This window comes from Phyllostomus hastatus, unplaced genomic scaffold (genome assembly GCF_019186645.2).
Source record: "Phyllostomus hastatus isolate PE091 unplaced genomic scaffold, TTU_PhHast_1.1 phas_contig_210, whole genome shotgun sequence".
In the NCBI taxonomy this organism is placed as follows: Eukaryota; Metazoa; Chordata; class Mammalia; order Chiroptera; family Phyllostomidae; genus Phyllostomus; species Phyllostomus hastatus.
The window spans coordinates 5,179,605-5,201,761 of NW_025333737.1; the positions used below are offsets into that span (position 1 = coordinate 5,179,605).

General features: G+C 38.8%; 1 protein-coding gene across 8 annotated transcripts in view; it reads left to right on the forward strand.

Moving 5' to 3' along the window:
* The window catches only part of NF1 (neurofibromin 1), a 225,813-nt gene that overhangs the window by 197,656 nt on the left and 6,000 nt on the right, over window positions 1-22,157 (forward strand). For 5 of the 8 annotated variants that reach the window (XR_006785349.1, XM_045836072.1, XM_045836073.1 and 2 more), the window contains 11 exons: window positions 2,398-2,524; window positions 4,190-4,321; window positions 5,529-5,664; window positions 6,959-7,116; window positions 9,429-9,551; window positions 10,019-10,149; window positions 10,325-10,425; window positions 11,492-11,634; window positions 11,990-12,036; window positions 13,239-13,455; window positions 18,967-19,020. Coding sequence is in view for 7 of the 8 variants with exons in the window: in XM_045836072.1 (XP_045692028.1) it covers window positions 2,398-2,524; window positions 4,190-4,321; window positions 5,529-5,664; window positions 6,959-7,116; window positions 9,429-9,551; window positions 10,019-10,149; window positions 10,325-10,425; window positions 11,492-11,634; window positions 11,990-12,036; window positions 13,239-13,455; window positions 18,967-19,020 (1,369 nt within the window). In the remaining variant the exon portion in view is untranslated. The remainder of the gene's footprint in view (window positions 1-2,397; window positions 2,525-4,189; window positions 4,322-5,528; window positions 5,665-6,958; window positions 7,117-9,428; window positions 9,552-10,018; window positions 10,150-10,324; window positions 10,426-11,491; window positions 11,635-11,989; window positions 12,037-13,238; window positions 13,456-18,966; window positions 19,021-22,157) is intronic. The other 3 variants (XM_045836075.1, XM_045836077.1, XM_045836078.1) reach the window with 1 other exon arrangement.

Sequence of the window (22,157 nt, forward strand, 5' to 3'; positions counted from 1 at the left end):
AAAGCGCAGAAAACAGTACTCTCTCAATACTAGTAAACAGAATAGGGACAAGTAATACTGAATAGTAGGAATAGCTACCATGCCAGACCCTATGCATTATTTCTAATTTTTATAACCCTAAGGTAAAGGTTAGCCATCTCCACCTCTCATTTCATGTATAAAGAAATAATATAAAAATAAGCTGATCCTGTCCTGACCAGAGTGGCTCAGTTGGTTGGGCATCATTCCACAAAACAAAAGGTCATCAATTCAGTTCCCAGTTAGGGCACATGCCTGGTTTGCGGGTTCAGTCCCCAGTTGGGGCATGTACAAGAGACAACCAGTCAATATTTCTCTCCCTCTCTTTCTCCCTCTTCCCTCCCCTCTCTCTAAAATTGAATAAATACATAAAAATAAGTTTATTTTTCTTGAAAATGGCACCTAATTAAAAACTAGGTGTAATTAGAAGATAAGAATCAGGAGATTGGATAATCTAAAGAGAACTTTTAGGTACTTAATTGTACTAGTATTTTTGTTTTGATAATCCCACTTTAAAACATACCATAATATACCCTCTTAACATTTATCAGCCTTGACTGAGGTTGGATTTTGGTTTATAGAATATACAGGAGGAAGTCTAACAGTAAGAAATTATGTTCCTTTTGTCTTCAGAGAAAAATGGGAAGAGTCTAGGAGAAAAGAGGAGTTGTTTTTAAATGGCTATGTGTATAACAAGAGAATTGCTTGAAGTGAAATTAGCAGAGTTATGGATACAAAGAAGCAAGAAAGAGGACAGGAGCATGGTTTTAAGTATACCTGGTCTTAAACGTTATTTGTTCACTCTACCAGATATAGTGTGAGACCCTCAGTAGCTGGAGCTCTGAGTGTGGAAACACAACTTTAGAGGTAGCAGGTACCTTCAGGATTATCAGTCAATCCTCCATTACACAGAACAGAAAAGGGCAAAGAAGTTAAGTAGTTTGTCCATGTTGGTACATCTGATGTGGGACTATAGCCTCTGTCTCCTAATTCTCATTGCTCTGTTCTGGGGTGGTCTTAGGACAAGTGGGGGTGGTGGTAGCTGGCTATCGGCTATTCGTATGTTAAGAATATTTGCAAATGAAGTGTTTGTCTCTTAGAAATACCTGCTTTGGCATTTTCATTGCCAGAACAGCCCAGTAGCAGGAGCTAACATTGACTCCAGTGCCCCAGGAGACTAGGAATCAGTTATTAATAAGCTTGTTAAGGGTTATCAGGATGTAAGATGCATGAGATATGAGAGTAATGTATAACAAGGTGCCTGGAGTTTCTAACAGTGTTACGTAATTGAAATTTGCTGAGAGTAAAACTTAAATGTTCTCACCAAAAAGGGGGGGGGAGTGTGGTGGTAAATATGTGAGATGATATGTATGTTCAGTGCTGCTCTAAACATCTCCCTACATATATTACTCCTGCTTTCGTTTGTTTGAGATGGAAGTCTAGACAGATATGAGCATGACCCTGAACACCTTTGGTGGTTTGCTTTCAAAAATCTTTATGTGTAAGGAAATCAATGGGGTTCTTTAAAAAAAAAAAGGCAAATTTCTGGGGCTTAATCACCTCTCATGATTCAGAGATGGGACCCAGTGCTTTCCACCTTTAAACAGTCACCTCAGTGACTTTAAAGCAGATATTTCTGGAACCACACTTTAGGAAACACTATTAAAACCTTAATTATCCTAGGAAAGTCGCATAAGATTTTGGAGTTTCAGTTTCCTGATTTTCCCACACTAGAATGTAAAGTCCACCAGGGTGAGCACTTTTCAGATGTTTAGTTACCTGCAAAACCTAGAGCTATGCCTGGCACATCAAAACCAGTAATAAGTGTGTGGCACATCCCACACAATAATAAGTCTTTGATAAGTAAAAGAATGAAGAATGCATAAATCTGTAAAAGGGCACTAATAACCTTACTACATAGGATTGCTTTAAGGTTTTGATATAATGATGCATCTGACATTATTGAATACTGTAGGCAATCAATAAATATGACCTTTCTTCATCCCCATGGATTTTTTGTCACCATGTACACAGAACACCAGGTACACACAAAGACCACACAGTGGTGGTCTTGTTGAAGCAAAAATAATTATAATTTTTAAAAAGTCACCAGGATGTAAATTGACAGTCATTTATTTTGCATTTCATCTTTCATCATCTTGTTATGTATATGATTGCCTGTCTTACACTAACTAATTTGTAGTAAGTACCTTGAATATTCTTCAAGGTACTTGTTCTGTGGTTTTCAGTAGTCATCTGAAAATGATTTCTCTCAACTTGAAGGATTACTCATCTTGTCATAGCTGTTGAAGCAGGAAGGGGCCCTTTAAGGAAGGTCCCTGTGTGAACCACCGACTCTCTCATGCCTGTCTTTAACAGAGCCCGGAGGAGGTGTTTATGGCGATCCGGAACCCTCTGGAATGGCACTGCAAGCAAATGGATCATTTTGTTGGACTCAATTTCAACTCGAACTTTAACTTTGCCCTGGTTGGGCACCTCTTAAAAGGTAGGGGGCTTGTGTCAGAATATTTTTATGAAATGGTTTCAAGAATCCAGAAGTACTTAAAATAATTGCTTGAAATAAATGGAAATAATTTGGCTCATGTGTCTTACTGTGAAAGCAAATTTTATCTGCTTTATTGAATTATGTTTTGTTTAATATATATTTTAATAGAGCCTAATTTCCACATCAAATATCAGATTTCTTTTAAAAAGCAAGAGTTAATTTTTATAAAATTCCTAAGTGCTAAACCTTATAGCTACATATTAGTTATCACTAATATATCTTTTTGATTATCAAAATAAGGCAGACTGCAAATAAATATTATTTGAGTAACATATTAGAAAATGTTATCTTAGTGATTTGGTCACAGATTTTCTTCAACTTGTTTCTTATTTATTATTAATCAGTCTCATTATTGCATCACCTTTTTGGTACTCCACCCTCACCCCTCCAAATTTCTGTCTTGGTTATGGATGTGATCTCTAGCTGTTCCTCAGAGCCAGCTCATTCACCCCCTAATCCGGCTTTGCTCCCCACTGCCAGCTGCACTGCACGTTAGCTCTAGTTTATTGACAGAGGATAATCATGGCCAGAGGGGGCAGTTAATAGGAACAGCATGCAGTGGTGAGTCAGAGGCAGCAGCAGTGAGAAGAAAGGCCTGGAATAAGAAGCTGGCACAGACCAGTGGTCTTAAGCAGCATTGGATTTGGCCGCAATAGAGACTCAAGGTAGAACTTGAGTCCATAGTTTTATATCAATTTAAATGGTTTTAGGCTTGGGAGAAGGATCATGGAGGTTCCCTCAGTCAGTTTTGACCTAATATAATACATACACCCACCACTATAAATATATATATACATGGTGGGGCAAAAGTAGATTTATAGCTGTGAGTACACGAAACAGTGTATTCTTATACTATTATGGATTAATTACTGCACTGTTTTCCATATGAACAACTTCGAACCTACTTTTGCCCCACCCTGTGTTTGATTTCACCACTACAAACAATATTGACAGTTAAAATCTTTAAACTGAATAGGGATTACTCAGAAGATACTACACTTACCACAGGGTACCAAGAAGAGGAACTGCAGTGGGGCTGGTCAAGTGCTTGCTTATTCTGTATTTCCAAAAGAATACCAGATATTTTCAGTGTTCAAGCCCCTATTTTAAAATGGAATAGTGTTAGTGATTAAATGCTGTCTGAAAATCAGGCTTTACCCTTTTATCAACCCTATTCGTTGAGCTCTGAGAACATACACTTTCTATGTCATTGGGATTTTTTAAGTTAAAAAAAAATACAATTTTTAATCATAGAATCCTGTTTAAAGGTATCTTAAAGTGAGCTTCATAGATTTTTTTGAAAACCTCTGCTGCTTCAGGGAATGGAATATCTAAAACACCATCATCTTTCCTAATTTTCATCTCCCTGAGGTGCCTTAGAGGTCCAAGAAATACTAATCGATTCTACGCGACTTGGTATTTAATCCTGTGTATAATTAACTGACTACTCACGGATGTATGTTTTGCCTTCCCAAATGGCTATTCTTGAAAGGCAGGCGTTAACCCTTCTACTTCCTTTTCTTGCAGGATTTCTAGTCACAGAACACAAACTCAGCAAATACTTGTTGAGAGAATGAAGTAACTTCTTGTTTTTATTTTTTGTAGGGTACAGACATCCTTCACCTGCCATTGTTGCCAGAACAGTCAGAATTTTGCATACGCTACTAACTCTGGTTAACAAACATAGAAATTGTGACAAATTTGAGGTGAATACACAGAGCGTGGCTTATTTAGCAGGTAAAAACACAAAATAGACAAAGTTAATCTTACCACACCGATATAAAGGACCTACAAAAAGATACAAACACCTGTGGGTCCTTTAGCTGGTTGCTTAGCAGGGTGAAGAATTCACAGTCCAGTCCTGTGGTGGTAATTAAATTTTGAAAGTTTTAGCCCTGGATGGTGGGGTTCAGTGGATTGATTGAGTGCTGGCTCATGAACCAAAGGATCACTGGTTGGATTCCCAGTCAGGGCACGTGGCTGGGTTGCAGCCCAGGTCTCCATCTGGGGGCCTGTGAGAGGCAACTGATTGATCTTTCCCTGTCTGCCTGCCCCCCTTTCCTCCCTCTCTAAAAATAAGTGAATAAATCTAAAAAAAATTATTTAAAATTTTGAAAGTTTTGCCAAAACATTTTTCTGTATAAAAGAATTTGCATTAAAATCCTAAGCGTGTTCCCTTTGTCACTTTTGATTCAAGACATTATTCCGCCCCTATTGTCTGTCATAAAATCTTAATTCTTTGGCCCAGCGCCCTGGGCCCTTACACAGCCCTTCTGATTCTGTCTTCTTTCTCTAAATTTAACAGGCCTCATGTTTTAGTTCCTCTCCAAATGGAGAGGCTATTTGAAGGTAATATATTTGCCATTTCCTAGAAGTTCCTTTCTTCCTCTTTAATAGTCTTTCCTGATTCTGTTTGTTACTTACCTGGAAAGTTTGCTAATCCCCACCATTCCATGAAACCTTCCTTATTTTCTCTCCCCCGATTTCTCTACTCAGAAATACTTCACACTTATGCATAATACAGTTCTTGGGCGTAGTCATTTGATGGAAAGTGATGGTTCCCAATTTAGCAGACTTCAGTTTGTGGCAGCTTTTTTGTTTGAATCATTTGACCTTGGGCAAATCATTTAACATCTCAGTATTTTTCCTTATCTAAGAAATGGACCTCATAGTACCTGCTCTGCCTAATTTTTGTGTTGCAATCAAATGTATACCAGAGGACTGGAAATATAGATGCCTATGAAGTTTCTTTGTATATTTTGTGTTTTATGTGCAGCCAGTCATGCAAAGCAGACTGTAAGTCTGTCCTCAGTGTTTTGTATCCTGAGACCTTACACTCTCTCAGGTGAACAGCTATTACCCTTCTCAGGGACTTGTAAGAAGTGTGTCCTGTTTTAAGTCAACTGATATGAACATTTCTAATCTGCCTTCTTTTTCCTCTTAGCTTTACTCACAGTGTCTGAGGAGGTTCGAAGTCGTTGTAGCCTAAAACATAGAAAGTCTCTTCTTCTTACTGATATTTCAATGGAAAATGTTCCTATGGATACATATCCCATTCATCATGGCGACCCTGGCTATAGGTAAATGGACTTCTCCACAATTACATAATTATAATCAGGTTTCGGTTTTATATGCTAGTGGAGGTGTGCAGCCGAAAACTCCAGAAGGGAATATAGAGATAATCCAGGAAGAGTGTGTAAATCAAAACTCATTTTATAAATTTACAATATTTTATGTGGGTTAGTAATAGGAGAATCCTCCTCCTAGTCTCATGTTAACATTAGTTTGCTCCTTGTAAGCACAGACCAGCTGAATAATGAAAAGAGATGATCTTCAAAGTATTAGGTGACAGGATGGGGCCTAGGAAAAAACTATCATGAAATATAGCAACATTACATGCTTAATGATAAACTAAGCTATATAGGTTCATAAAACAAATATGCATAGCAACACATTTGTTATATTTACTTATATCACATTAAAGTTATTTACAAATTTTTATAACACAGATTTAGATGATAAGATAATAAAATTATGTCTACTGGTATATATGGTGTTAAGGTAGTATATTTTTCTCTATAACAGAAATTACATGAAAATGTCATCTGGGGATTTTTCTATATTTTCAATTAAATAAAAGTAACTTTTAGGTAGTGTTGAACATAGGAAAGTAATGTGATATTTGTAGAGCTTATGTCAGTCAGCTTATCACTATCTCACTTTTTGACTAAAAGCCCCTAATAAATTCCAATTAAAATTTTAAAAGGTATGCAACAATTTTCCAGGCATACTTGGTTTTTGATAGTCTTTTTTTTTAAAATTGATTTGAGAGAAAGAAACATCAGTTTCTTGTTCCAGTTATTTATGCATTCATTGGTTGATTCTTCATGTGCCCTGACCAGGAATCAAAACCACAACTTTGACATATCAGATTGACACTCTAACCAACTGAGCTACCTGGCCAGGGCCTCAATGGTTTTATTCTTCAGACATTCCTATGAGATAATGTCCTTTTATTTTAGAAAGGAGAAAGTGAGTTTGTATGTGATCTCCTGTCAAAGTATAAATTTAGGTCAGTTTTCTTGCTTTTTGAACTAAGAGTACAGTCATCTATTTAGACTTGATTTTCCCTGATTTAAAAAATCAGTGTAGTAGTTTTATTGAGCATTTAGTGAGTACCTAATATGTATAAGATACCATGGCAAAAAAGTGGATACTTTCTGGAGATACCTTGAGTTTGTACCCTAAAGCCCTTTAATTCACAATTTTAAAATTAAGTGATGGCTGTCACGGGACAGCCAGTTGGGAGGGGCCCCCAGTGGTTGTGTTCCTCACCGTGTTGATTAATTCTTCTCAATTGCTTAAATCTCTCAGGACACTGAAGGAGAATCAGCCATGGTCCTCTCCCAAAGGTTCTGAAGGGTACCTTGCAGCCACATACCCAACTGTGGGCCAGACCAGTCCCCGGGCGAGGAAATCCATGAGCTTGGACATGGGGCAGCCTTCCCAGGCCAACACGAAGAAGTTGCTTGGTTAGTGCCTCTAAATTATGTTGAATTTTTTCAGAATTATTTTTTTAAATGCTCGGATACTTTTACTCTTGGAGAATTATTTGAAGCTGTTCAAGATTATCAAAATTTCCTGGTTTTGATATAGCAAACTTTTTGGTGCCACTTGTAAGAGAGTTTGATAGATCAGTTAAGCCATATCAGTTAAGATAGAGGAGTGAGAATGAGATCTTAAAACAGTTTTCTTTCTGATTCTTAAACTAAATTCTGTAGCTGTCCTTGTTGTGTTCTGCCCTGGCCAGGCAGCAGGGAAGTGGGCGTAGGAGAGACATTAGCTACTCACAAGAAGGGAAGCGTCTGGCTGCACTCACAAGCAGGGCTTTTAACAATATAGTTCCTAAAACTATCATCTGAGAACAGAATATATCACTATGGCATGAAGCTATAATAATCCTTATTTGCCATCCTTTCTTAAAAAGACAAAAAAGGTAAGATTTTCAGTTACTGTGTAAAGTTCTTGACAGTTAAGATTGCTCACTCACATCAACATTTGTCAATGAGAAGCACATCTAACATGCTGTAAGCCCCTTTCCCTTTTCAGCAGCTAACGTAAATAACGAGAGAGCTCACGGATTCCCCCTCACCACAGAGGACATGTAGAGGGGCTCTTGCATAGCTTTGCCTAAAGTTTTCGGTGTTACTGAAATACATTCGAATCCATATTTCAGTACCAACACTGAGGATATCTCAGTGGGTTTCAGTTATCCATGCAAGTATATTTTAAGAATCTTTAGGTATTGGGGAAAATCTGTGCTCTAAGGAAATCAGCAAACAAGCAGTGAAGTGTGAAATAACGGGCCAGTAAACCATAAAAGAAATTAAAACTGCAAGTGTTAATTACTGTTACTAGTCACATAAAGACTGTTGGCTTTTGTTTGAGCTCCTTTCTGTTACACAAGACCATAAATAATCTAGGAGTTTCCTAGTTAATTTGTTTTGTAATTCTTGAATTTCATGCCAAGGATGTTGTAAATGAAAACTAATTTCAGAGAAAATGCAATATTGATTTCACTCAACCCACGTGCTCAGTGAAAAAGTTACAGCCTCGGCTCTGAAGAGCTCGTGGTTTGGTGCCTGAGACTTATAATCGGCTGATAACAACATCCCCAGGAACCTTGAAAGCACTAGGTCTTGATGAGGGGAACCTGAAGATCTGGGGAAATTAGGAAAAACTGTAGAAGGCTGGTAGCATTTGAACTGGGTCTTGAAGATTTTAATACATTCTTGCCAGGTAGACAGACAGAAGACAGGAAAGGAATGCATTCAAGAGAAGAGGAATAATATGAATAAAGAAAAGTCAGAAAAGACAGTTGGGTAGCAAATGAGGCTAGAGAAGGATTGGAACTAAATTGTGAGAGACTATATGCCATGTTAAGAGATTTAGCCTAATCATGTGTTCAGCAGGGATCTGTAAGTAGGGCAAGGGACGTTGCCAAATTTATTTTTTAGGAAAGTTTTTTGGCTTCAGTGTGGAGAAATAGGAAGAGATTTTTGGCAAGGGGGCCATTTCAGTTCAGAGGTGGATATAGCAATCCAAACAGAAAGACGGTGTAGGTCTGTGCCAAGGCAGAGCAGTGGGAGAATGGGAAAGAGGGACCAGGTTTGGGATGGATTTCTGGAGTGGAATGGGCAGGACTGGCTGCAGCTTCCAAGTGCAGTAATCCAGTTCCGGCAGTTCTACATTTTATAAGAGAAAGCTAGTTAACATTAGTGTAACGCATGATTGGAGAAACTCAAAGGCAAGTGAACAGTGGTACTATTTACTATTTTTGAAGCATCTTGCAGGGTATCCATTATTTAGTACTTTTGGGTATGCAGATTTATTTTAAAACTTGCTGAATTAAAATAAAACTTTGAAGTTCTTCACCTATTAATATCTAATTCTTGGCATCAGCAGTATTTCTTAAATTGAAAAAAAGGCTGTTCAGGCATATCTTTGCTAACGAACAGTACATGCCTCATATTTATTTATTTATTATCAAATACTGGACTGTTGCGGCTTTCAGTGTACCTCCAGTGCAGTGAATGTGATCTCAGGTTCGTTTGGACCAATACGGTACAGCGTGTCCTGAAACAGGAAGCTAAGGAGCCAAATTCCTTGAGAATATGGAGAATAAAGGAAAACAACCCTGCCCCGGGGATATGTATGAGCTTTCTTTGGGGTCTTTTAAGTGAAAACTTAAACACTTTGTGTCTAAACATTTTCTTTTTAGTGTATTCCTAATCACAGACACTGTGGTTAATGAACTTCCATATTCTGTAACTTTTGTTTATAGGAACAAGGAAAAGTTTTGATCACTTGATATCAGACACAAAGGCTCCTAAAAGGCAAGAAATGGAATCAGGGATCACAACACCCCCCAAAATGAGGAGAGTAGCAGAAACTGATTATGAAATGGGTGAGAAACAAAGTTAATAATTAATCTAGATCATTGCAGATCAAGTGGAAGAGCATATTAAAGCCATGTTTGCATTCCAGCTGTTTCTTAGAATCTTTAGGTTGAAATATAGAAACATTTACTCTTTTTTCAAAGATAAGCTATATAGTTCTTAAAAAGACCATTATCCTGCAATCAGTATAAAAAGTAATCATGTATATGATATATAGCATCATAAACAGCTGGTCAACAGATGGGGACTGACGTGATTTGTTCTGATTGTGATTTATTTAGAAGGTGATTTGTTCACCTTCTAAACTTTTGTATAGGTGAGTAGTAACTGCATGATGTTTATGTTGATATTTTAAGTGTCAACTAAAAAGCTATTGAATTTTAGAAGCAACATTAAAATGCATTAGGTGAAGTGGTATCTAGTGTATATTTTTTTATTAACGCAGCTGATCATGTTAATCTACATCTTACTGCAGAAACTCAAAGGATTTCCTCAGCACAGCAGCACCCACATTTACGGAAAGTCTCCGTGTCAGAATCGAATGTTCTCTTGGATGAAGAAGTACTTACTGATCCAAAGATCCAAGCACTTCTTCTTACTGTTCTGGTAAGGGTTTTTTTGCTTTTTGAGGGTTTTTCTTCCCCCAAGTTTTTGTTCAATCTCCTGTTAGGAAGTCCTTAAATACTAAAACATGAAAGGAAGGCTGTCTTCTGCTTCTCAAAACAAATAACAATTCAGCCACAAAATGAAATGTTTTGTGTTGACTTTCTCATCTCGGCAGGCTACACTGGTAAAATACACCACGGATGAGTTTGACCAACGAATTCTTTATGAATATTTAGCAGAAGCCAGTGTTGTTTTCCCCAGAGTTTTTCCTGTTGTGTAAGTATCTCCTTCCGTGTCTAATTGTTGTGTCGGTCTTGAAGTCAGATGTTTCATAGAAGCTTAGGAAAAGCACCACCCGGCCGTGTTCACTGATTGTGGAAAAGGGGACCTAAGACTGCGGCAGTGGTTTCAGTTTAGAGACGGTGGTTTACTGGGGGCCGAGACTAGTTTTGGCATAAGACACGTTAGGAAAAGCATTTTCTTATTCTGTTGATTTTCTGAAGTGGTTCTTCATGATAAGTATTGTTCATTTCCTCACTCAGGAGCGAACCATTAAATTTCCATCTTTTAATCAGCTGCCTATTTTGGTTTCTTTTTTCGTAGTGTTTTTGTATTTATCCACAGCTAAGTGAAAACAAAATTGACCTCTTTGGGAGATGAATTTTATTCTCTCTTAAGGGTGAAAATCATATTAGTTTCAAAGTATTCTCAAAGAATCTAGGGAAATTCTATTCCTGATTTAGTCTTCTATATGGTATCATTATTCTTTTATTTTTATTAAAACTCATTTGAAATTTTTAGAATTTTAAATAGTTGGCTCTTGGTTGGCTCATTTTAATGGATGGTAGCCTGCTTAAAAATAGTAAATTTCCTCTTAAGTTTGAATTAGATCATATATTCCACCTCCTCCAAACTAATTTTGCTTGCCTTATTTGATCTAATTCAACATTTATTAAATACAAGTTAATATTTAAATTTAGTTTAACTTTCTGGGTACATACCAACAGTCAGGAGAAAGAAATGTCCTAAAGCATGCTAAGTGGCCGGCAGAAGCCAGCCTTGTCTTGAGCAAACGGTCACCCTCTGCAGTGGGGTTAAGCATGGTCATATGACAGTGCAAGTTGGTTGCTATTGCCATATTTTCCCTGAAGACTAAAAATAACAATAGCAATAAAGGAAACACACAAATTCACCGTAGAAAATTTGGAAGCACTAGCAAGTAAAACGCACTCCTCTCCCTTCACCTTTATCACATGGTTCTGGGGAATGTATATGTTTTTCAGTGTGTGGTTTCATTTCATTTTCCTTTAAAATGTTCCTCTGTTGATTCTTATTTTTTTAGGCACAATTTGTTGGACTCTAAGATCAACACCTTATTGTCGTTGTGCCAAGATCCAAATTTATTAAATCCAATTCATGGAATTGTGCAGAGTGTGGTATACCATGAAGAGTCCCCACCACAGTACCAGACGTCTTACCTGCAGAGTAAATAAATGTTTCGGGAGGAGGGTGGTCGGCGCCCTTGCCAGCACGCGCGCTGTTACAGCACACGCTGCCTGACGGGTTCTTTCTGAGGGGTCCTCTTGTCTATGCTTCTCTCTCCATGTGCTCTTTTCTGACTCTTAATTCTATGGTCAGTAAATAACTGGTTGACAACTCTTTTTAAAATTAAAATATGGTTTTTACTGAGTTGACATTAAGTGAGTTTAGTCTACTTGGACACGTTCTAAAACTCTGTTTTCAGTGTGGGTATGGTTTTCTGTATCATCAGCTCTGTTAATGATGTTAAGGTTAAAAGAGTCTCATGCTTGTTATAAGAGTAACATTTGATTTGTTGCAGGTTTTGGGTTTAATGGCTTGTGGCGGTTTGCAGGACCCTTTTCAAAGGTAAGAAAATATTTTTCTGGACAAAAGGAAAGTTTTTGTTCACATCAGTGTGCCTGCTTTAAGAACACACAGTCTACTAAACCCAGAATGATGATTCACAGTAAACACATACGTAATTTTTATAGAAATTTCCACCACGTGACTCTAAGAGGCAGCACCTTTAATATGTTTCTGTATTAGTTTTTATAGAAAACAACTCAGTTCAGTTTATGCTGGACTTTTCAGAAGGGAACGGTAAACCTCTGTAGACTTTTCTGCCCTCCGTCCCTCATGTATTGGATGAGCCTGATGCACACACTTAAGTATCTTGTAATTAGGAAGGAGCATTACCTGTAGTTGAAATCTACCTCATGACCTGAAATTAATATTATATATCAATTAAATCTCAATTTTTTTAAAAAATTACATAATGCAAAAAAAAGTCTACCTCACATAAGCATTTTTCCTCCCAACTTGTTGGATTAGATTGATTCTTTTCTGAATATATCCTCATTTGCTCCTGTTCAGTTTGTTCTTCCATTGACATTAGTTGATACAGTGCCAGATAATGTGTGTTTAATTACAAATCTCCAGATTGACTGAGGTTCCTTGAAGGCAGGATGTCTGTTTCTCCCCCCTCCCGAGCCCCCCTCACCATTCTTAGGGCGGCAGCATAGATACGAGGGCACTGAATCAATATGAATTAGGAACCTTGTTCTAATTTTAAGAATGTTGTTTAGTTATCACTGAATATCTCATGATATGTAAAGGTTGTCATTAAAAACAATGGACCTGAAGTCAAATAAATGTATCGTGCAGGGATTTTTATAGTTTGGTTGCGAGTAACCCTTTGAGCCCTTCGCAGTGAAACTCTCCATCACAGCCAGCATGGTGGTGCTGGGCCTCATTCTCTCTTAGAAAGTGGTCTGGACGTCATTCCTGATCATTATATTGTCTCCAGGTTAATTCGGCCTCCGTGCATGGCCTTCAGTAATGGCAGGTTCGCCTGGAGTCTGAAAGTGTTAGCCAAATAAAATTCCCAGCTGTGTGTCCCATGGTAGTCTGTAAATTTTACCCCACCCCCTTTTTAAATGATCTGTAAAACAAAGGAAGAGAAAATAGTAAATTAAGCCCAAAATGTAAATTGAATTAATCATTTTTGGCTTCAAAGGGGATTAAGAAAAAAGAATGGAGCTAAAATAATTTCCTATTTTCCGTTACAGCAAACACAAATCCCAGACTATGCTGAGCTTATTGTTAAGTTTCTTGATGCCTTGATTGACACGTATTTGCCTGGAATTGATGAAGAAGCCAGTGAGGAGTCCCTCCTGACACCCACATCTCCTTATCCTCCTGCAGTGCAGAGCCAGCTTAGTATTACTGCTAACCTTAACCTTTCTAATTCCATGACCTCACTTGCAACTTCCCAGCATTCCCCAGGTCAGTAAATGTCATCTTTATATAAATCTGAACGATAATATTAATATACCAACATTAGGAATTCCCTTGTTATCAGTTTAAGCAGTTTTTGCTCCTTTTGGTCATGAGGTTTACTTTACATTTCTTCTTTTCCTTGTAGCTGACTGGAATTTTATTATTTTATAAAGCTTTCTACTTTCAAACAGTTATACATAAGACAGTGAAATGTTTAGAGTATTCACATACATAGTGTTCAAGGTTGATAAGTTAGAGTTTGGGCAGGAAGAACAACCCAAGGTTATTTGTCATTTAGAATTATAATTCCCTTGCTAGATGTACTAACCTTGCCCTAAGGGTGTCTGTGTCGCTGATACAGCATTACTGTGTCCAAAAATACACAAAGTGTAGTGGTACCCCACTTCCCTGCTGCCAGTAACGACTCATCGATCTAGAGACCAACCTGAAAAGGTAGGAGCAAAGAAACAACCAGACAAGAACACCATCTCAAGGAAATAACATCTTTAAGCCCGTAAGCAGGTTCCTTACTGTGGAGTTACCCTTAGGTCCAAGTGGGAAAAGTATGCCAATTCAACATGCAGCTAAGAAGTAGCTATACTGAGAAATAACAGCAAGTAGCTCAGGGGGCTGAGGTCAACAAGATGGCAAAACGGCTCACCTGCAGGGCCCAGGCTCCTTCCGTGCCAGAGGGGATGTCTTCGTGCAACTCTGGTCAGCCCTGGAGGTGCTACTGCTTCTAAAACTGATGCCATTGTTTGTTATGATGAGTGGGTAAGGAAGGAAAGCTTCTGTTATGGTCATATTTTCTATTCAGAAAGATACCTTTCTAAAGTGTTTTTTTTTTTTTAGGTTTTGTGTTCAAAGTTCCATCATTTGAAAAATTTACTTATAAAGCACCTCATTTTGTAAAGAAAGTTACTATGCATAGTTCTTTTAAGTGTTAGCGTGGATTTTCTTGTTGAAAGTCAAATGATGTATTGTAACTATTTTGTGATGTTTGAGGTCCATAAACATCAAAGAACCCCGGGGTTATAGTCCCAGTTTTGCATGAACATTCAAGCATACATAAATCTGAAGCTTCTGAAGAACTCAGCAAATAGCCAGTTCATATTATAAACCATTATATTAAATAACTGTATTTTCCTGTTAAGGTTAGGTCAGCAAAAGAAGCAAATTAATTGATCCAGCATTTATCAATCTTCTCACTGTGCCTCATCAGGCTGTACGCCAACACCTGCACCCCCAGCCTACCACTAGCAAGAAATAAAAGAATGCTGGCCAACTTCCTCCCCCCCCCCACCCCCCACCCCCAATAACTGAATTCATTTGCCCTCTGTCACTTTCTCCCTAGGACAGTGTTTCTCCAGGTGTGGTCCTCGATCAGCAGCATCAGCAGCAGCAGCAGCAGCATTTGGGAGCTTGGTAGAAGTACAAGGGCTGGAGTCCCAGCCAGCAGTCTGTGGTTTCATTAGCGCCCCAGTGGCTCTTAGGCACACTAGGGTTTGAGAGCACCGCCCTCGGATATGCCACTGCTCTTGCTTCATTAGTGGTGTTTCAGCTGCTAAAGCGAGGGCAGAGCTTAAAATCAACTTTCTTCTAGATACTGTAGCCTCTGAGTTATTTCCCTCACCACTGCTCCCCCACTTTAAAACCTCAGCATTTTGGAGCTGCGGGGACCACAGGGGTTATTTTGTTCTAGGCTCACAATGCTGTGTGCAGTGGGGAGGTTGAGGTTTAGAAGAGCTAAATTACTTGCTTTCTCATACAGTTCTTAGCTAGAACCAAGGCTAGCATTCTCTCCACTGCATTCATTGCTTTCTGTAGCTCTGATGTGTGTATCATCTTCTGCCCTTCCTTCTTTTTTTCTTTTGTTTGTCTGTTTATTGCTGTCTCATTACTTCCATCTACCTTAACATTAAGTCCACCACTCCTCCTCTTCTGTAGAGCTGTTTTCTGAGTTATTTGTCATTTATAATGACAACAATGAGAAAATTCATAGACTGCCTAATATTGGTTCTCTTGGTTTTAAAGTTTGTTCATTTTGAGCACACTTTTGCCTCTTTGGCTACTAAAGTGGTGTTAAATCTGTCAAAATGATTAGTTAGGTTTTTATTTAACTCTTTTTTTCTACCCAGATTATTTACTAGGGGGATTTCTGCCTGTCTTTGCGCACTAATGGAAACAATAAATAATCAGACTGAGAACAAAGGCACCAGCGCAGGCTCTCTGGTGGTGGATTAACTGCTCGTGTTCTGTATTGATGGGGCGTGAGCCATGTCATTTGCTCTTTTTTTAAAAAAATAGCCTATTCTACAAGCTCTTATTTAGAATTGTTTATAAAAATGGGAGAATAGCGTGTATGGTTTTGGTTACATTTTAAACCAGCTGTTTCACCTCCAGTGGTTCTCCGAAGATGACCGTTTGAATAGTCTGCTATGCCCTAGCATTCAGCATTTCCAGTCTCTAAATTGTAAATTGTGTGTCTTCTGGTTTGCCAGGTTATTTTCCAACATGTTTTTGGAAAAAAGGTGTATCTTTTCAATAGTGCCTTTATTCTCCCACAAAACCCGTTTTCATCTCTAAGTTGTGGGCTCATCATCTCCGTGAAAGGATCCTGATTTATCTCTATACCAAATCATTGTGTTTTTATCATTTGCTCTCATGGAATACCTCTTATAAGAGTTAATACTTTGTTTGTAATTAGATATATTGCTTTATATCTTTAGCTCCATGTAATCATATATCCTTAGCTCCTCAATTTATGGAGCTGAGTTTGCTGATATCAATGGGATAAAAGAAATGATGAATCTTAGCCAGATTCCTAACTCAGTCCAGCATTTCAACTTTGCTGTTTAGCTGTATAGAAACCAGAATATTTTTCTATCTCCACTCCCCTCAGCCAAGTCCCAGCAGAAATGTTTTAGAAAGCTCTGTATGGGTTGTTATCACACTGCTCAACACCAGGTGAACGCTCTGTTGCCCTGGGTGAAAAAGCTAAAGTTGCTGATCTGCACACAGCTCAGCTTTTTGCTGCAAACTATCCATGTCAGTGGAAGTCTGCTTTCTAGATCTGTGGTGCTTAGTGGGATCAGCCACTAAGACTAAGCAGTGTTTTCTTGTGGTTGCCAGCATTGTCTGCTGTCACATCAGCTAGGTAGGAAATTCATGAAATCCCACCCCAATGTCCCAAGCATTAACCCTAACTTAAATTAAAATGTGGGTGGTAATTCATCAGTCACCAGCTTCTGAGGAAGTGATAGTCACTTACATAAAGTAGTTGTCTCTGAAAATGCATTCTTCTTGACAAATTAGTGTAGCCCTCTTGTCTCTCCCCTTACTACAAAGAGGACTATTTTATAAATCCGTATTTGAAAATGCATCAAGGACTGTCTTCTGACTCCCTCCCTAGTAGAAATTGAACTTGGCCTTAGTGGAGCCGATGGACAGTATTCAGAGTTTAGTGCCTGTAAATTTGTGTTACATGTGGTCCTTTTAACTGAATGAACATAAAACTTTGCCTCTTCAGATTTTCCCAAATGCCTCTAAAATAATCCTGAAGAGAAGACATAACATTTACTCTGTGATACATAAAAATATTTCAAATTGGACATTGGGATCCATTATTAGAACCACTATAGCTGAGCTGGATGGATATGAATTGAAGAACCAAGGTTAAAACTAGAAAATAAAACCAATCTATCTAAAAATGCTATATATGGGACTTTCTTTAGTGGTTCTTTGAGATGAGGAGCAATAAAACCTTTTCTAAAAGCCATTTCAAGTGCGTTGTCCCTGCATCTTTAACAGCAAGTGTACCAGGAACAAAAATCGAGATGGAACTGTGTGAACTTAGTACTCATTAAAAAGAAATTAAATAGCTCCACTTCCCGTGTGAAGTTTAATTTATAATTTACCAAGTTCTCCTAATATTTTCCACACTGTAATTTAATTCAATAAACATTTGAACACCTATTTTGTAGGTGTGTACTAGGTACCCTGGGACATTGAAAGAGGGAAGACCCAGGTCACCAAAGATTTGACAGTTTTTTCCTTTGGATCTCAGTATTGAGTTTGGAGCTGGAGTTATTTCCTTCTGATCACAGACTCTGCGTTCACACAGTTACTTGATTTTTAGGTACAAGAGCCATACCACAGTACTCTGTAGGAGATAACCAAAATTCCAGATGTTAATGCTGTAGACATGCATCGTTTACTACACACGAGGGACCGTGTTAGACCCGGGGAATGGGGGGCCAGCAGGACGTGACACCCGCCCTCAGTCAGCCAGCAGACTTTAGAACGGTAACAACTGTGGAGTGCACACAAGTAACTATTCTGAGGTGTTTGGTGGTACTTGTCATGCTGTACCTTGTATTATAAAGAATTTTGATAGTTCAGAGGGGTATTTGGAAGAATCCAGTAATAATTATGGCAACAATTTTATAATATATTTTTTTACCTCAAAAAAATGAGAGATATATAATTTCTTTAAAGCCTGTAATCTATTTTAAATATTTTTACTAGAAAAAATCTTTAGTTTTTTTGATCAGCTTGTTTTACTCTTAGTAAATGAACCTTTTTTTTTCTTTCTGAGCAAAGACCCATTGAGTTGAGTTTTGTCTTAAATCACTTCTTTCTCTTTATTTTGGGGCTATGTCCAGGCCTATCCATTATCTACTCCCTTTGCGTCTGTAGGGCAGGCCTCCCTCCTGGGAAGCCACTTGGGGCAGCTGGGAGGCACACACATTCCCAAACCAGCAGCGCTGATGGCTGTGTGCACAGGGTTGGCTCATCAGGACCGTGTCTCTGGATGTGCAGGCACGTCGGTGCGCTGCGCTCCACTCTGTCGCACCGCACAGGTGTCGCATTTTTTACAAACTGAGGGCAAGCTGCTCCACCAGCAGAGTGACTGCAGCTTGCCTCATTGGGGCGGTCTGGAGCGCAGCCTGCGACATCTCTGCGATGGGCCTGCAGGCTTAGCTCTGCGTCAGCAGCACTCCTAACATGTTCCCCACGGTTGAAATGCCTCACTCGTGGAAGAAACTTACTTTGAGACTACTGAAAACATTCCAGTCATTTCAGAGATCTTTAGGGAACTGCTTTTGGTGTCCGCAGACCTTTATTTGGTGTGTCCTTGATTTAGTTTTCTTCTTTTTCCTTGTTACTGCCTTATATGTAAGGGAGAGAAATCATTGTAAACTGAAGAATTGCTTGATGTAATTTCTGCCAATTTTTTTATTCTTGTTTTTAAGTTTAATTCTTGATTTAAACTAAAATTCTTAATTGTAATAATGGTGGTGAAAACAGTTATCTATAGAATTGTAAATTCTGCCATTTATTTACAGAATGTAATATTTAGGAAATTAATGGTCAAAGTTCAATAATTAAACCAGATTCCTTTTGAAAACCAGGGAACATAATAATTGTCCAGTGTCTAATCATATTTTGCCGTTTTTAAAAATCTTAACGGACATCACTCACTTTTGTTTTTTCTTCCATTCTGTGTCTGTGAAGCTTCTCTGCCTTGCTCTAAATCAGCAGTTTTCATGCAGCTGTTGCCTCATCAAGGTACTCTTTACTTCCATCACCTCTGCATGAAACACTGCTTTCCTTGCTCTCGTTGGGCACACAGCATGAGACATCTTCATTCAGCAGTCCCTGGAAGCAGTCTGGCTTAGCACCTGCGGAGCTCTGAAGGCACTGCTCTAAGGTCTGGGTGCTTCCTGACTCTGCAGGACCCTGTGCCCTGTCTTCCACAAGGAGACCGAGGATCAGGAGCTGCCCCACCTCCCCCAGGCACTGCAGATGCAGCACCAGCCCTAGACTGACATGGGCAGGTTAACAGGAAACCCTGGGGAGAGTTAACAGAGAAGGCAGGCTATGTCGTTTGAGGAAGCGTTGTCCCCAAATATGAAACTAACCCCAGTATTTCCTTACAAATTAAAGCTGGCTATCCACTCTATCACCCATGTTCTTTTTAAAAAGGAATATGATCCTTACTTAGCTCTAAGTACTAAGAGGGAAAAATGTGATACACTCATGTCTGCTTTATAAAAGATACCTTTTCTTTTTTTTGCTCTTTTATAATTATTATGTGGAAAGATCAGACTTCATAGAAAAAGAAGTGTTGATATAAGTCCATTAATTTTTTTAATTATTATAGTTACTATTTTGTACTTCTAGCTCAAAATACAAATATTTCTAAATATATATTTACCATGTGTCCATGAATGTGTTTACTAAAGTATAAGGAGCTATAGTTGCCTTTTCCTCTAAGAAGATTTATTAGTTTTTGTGCTTATTCACATTCGCTTCAGTAATTTTACAAATTCTAGTATAAAATTTAAGTTCTATGGATTTGTTGCAAAACTCCTTTCAGTACATCACTTGGTCTTTTTTATTTCAGGTATTAGGGGAATCTTCATTTATACAGTCATTATGTTATCTTTGTGCAAAGTCTTCACGTAGAGTATCTGATCCTTCTAAAGACCCTCTGAAGTAGGCAACCTACTGCACTGTAGTGGCCGCTTTAGGAACCAGAGCCAGATAAGAGTTGTGACTCAATCAAGACTTAGGCCTGGGTCTTTTGGCACGTCCGCCTTCTCACATGTGTAATAAGACTTCCTGAGCAGGTCCGCCCATTAAATGCATAGTAAGGCAGGCAGTGCCGAGTCATCACCTGCTGCTGCTGCTGCTGCTGCTGCTGCTGCTGCTGCTGCTGCTGCTGCTGCTGCGCGGGTGGTGGGGGCTTTGGGTTGTTGCTGGGCTTTCGTTTCTGCTCTATAACTTCTCGCAAGTCACCTAGCCCATTTTCCGCAGCTTCTCAAGAGCTGAAAGGGATCCAGTCCTTTTTATTATGTCATGAAAATGTAAGATCCTAGTTTGGGAAACCATTTTGGTATTTTAAAAAATAAAGGAATTTTAGAAAATTGTTTTAATTATCTGTCAGGCTGGATCTATATCCCTGGTTGTCAAAATAAACAAACCCTGATACCTGCCTTCAAGGAACTCATGTTCGAGCAGAGGAAATGGACATGTAACTTAAACAACTGAAATGTAATCTAATACCTATTTTTCCATTTACTCAATTCACTAAATTTTTTCCAAAAACACCTTTTACTAGTATTTTCTCTATCTATAACCACCACAATTCATCGAAGCTCTGGGCCTGTCAATACACCGCTGTCAGGAGGCCCCAGCTCCCTCTGCCCTGCATGTTCGTCACTGGTTGTGTGTGTGACCACAGCATTCTCGGGGGGATTCACACTAGCAACTCAGAACCACATACGTTTTTACCTTCATTGCCTTCGGGTGGTGACCCCTGGGTTTCTGCCACCTCATGGATTTTTGCTTTTGTGCCCACTGAGGGTCAGAAGGGAGAGCCAGTACACGGGCACCAGAGACCAGAACGCAAAGCCTCAGAGAAGCTTCGGTGAGAAGTGCAGCCCCAGGCGCGCTCACTGGTTTGAAGCAGAGCAGGTGCCACTGCGGGGTGGTCTGTCTCCGTTTGAGCGGTCTAGCTGATCATTGAGAAGTTTTCCTATGGAAGGCTGAGACCAGATCCTTCACCAACTTCTAGAGAGGTTTCTAGATTTGATTTTAGAGGGTAAAAAAGAAGGCCGCTGCCCAAATTCTCCAAAGTAAGACTGATGCTTAGAACCCTAAATGCCATAATCCGACACTCTAATCTTTCTACCATCATTCTGTTCCACACACCTTTGCTTTTTCAAGGTGCAATATTTTGGTATAAGTATAGTACATGTTTTACTTTATTGTTTTCTTTAAAATGACCCCCAGTTTTCGTATGTCAGCTTCGGTCCTTAATGTAAAAACGTTTTCACTGTGAAGTTGGGCTTAGGAATCACAGCCACGCCACATTCACCTGTGTGTGACTCGTCGAGTTGGGTCACCAAGTAGGGAGAAAACACACGGAAACAAGAACTGAATTGAGATGAAAATTGAATTTGAATGTAGAAGTAGGGTCTCAGCGTAGCATTGAAGTTTTTTTTTTTTGCATTATGAATGACAGGGCTAAGTCAGTGATACTGTAACATTTTTAATTAAAAGGAACACATGCTCATTAGGAGAAAAATAGAAGAAAAACATGCATAATTCCACCACTCTTAAGACAATCGCTATTAACATTTTGGTGCATCGCTTTCCAGTTGCTTTTGTTTATATAGTTGAGGTCATGGCATGTATAAAATTTTGTGGCCTTTTTTTTACCCTTAAAATTTAACAAAAAATAAGGCTTTTAATTTTTTTATTTAGCCATATGCAGGTTATTTACTTAACAAAACAAAATTAAATATTGTTAATATTTCTTTGAACTCACCTTCACCCTAGTGACTGAATTTCTGTAACTACAATTTTTAAAAAATACATTTATTGATTGATTTTTAGGAGAGAGAGAGAGATCTGTTGTTCCACTCATTGATGCATTCGTTGGTTGATTCTTGTATGTGCTGTGACTGGGAATTGAACCTGCAACCTTGGTATATCAGGACAACGCTCTAACCAACTTAGCTACCCAGCCAGGGCTGTAACTACAATATGTATCATCTTAATTCTTAATGTCATTGAGCAAGCCATTGTTCTCAGATAGAAGCATTGCCACCTTGCAGTGTGATGACTGCTGTCCACCCAGTGCTAGCAGTGGCAAGGCTGTACCAAAGGTGGCCACACAAGGGAACCCAGGGCAGCAG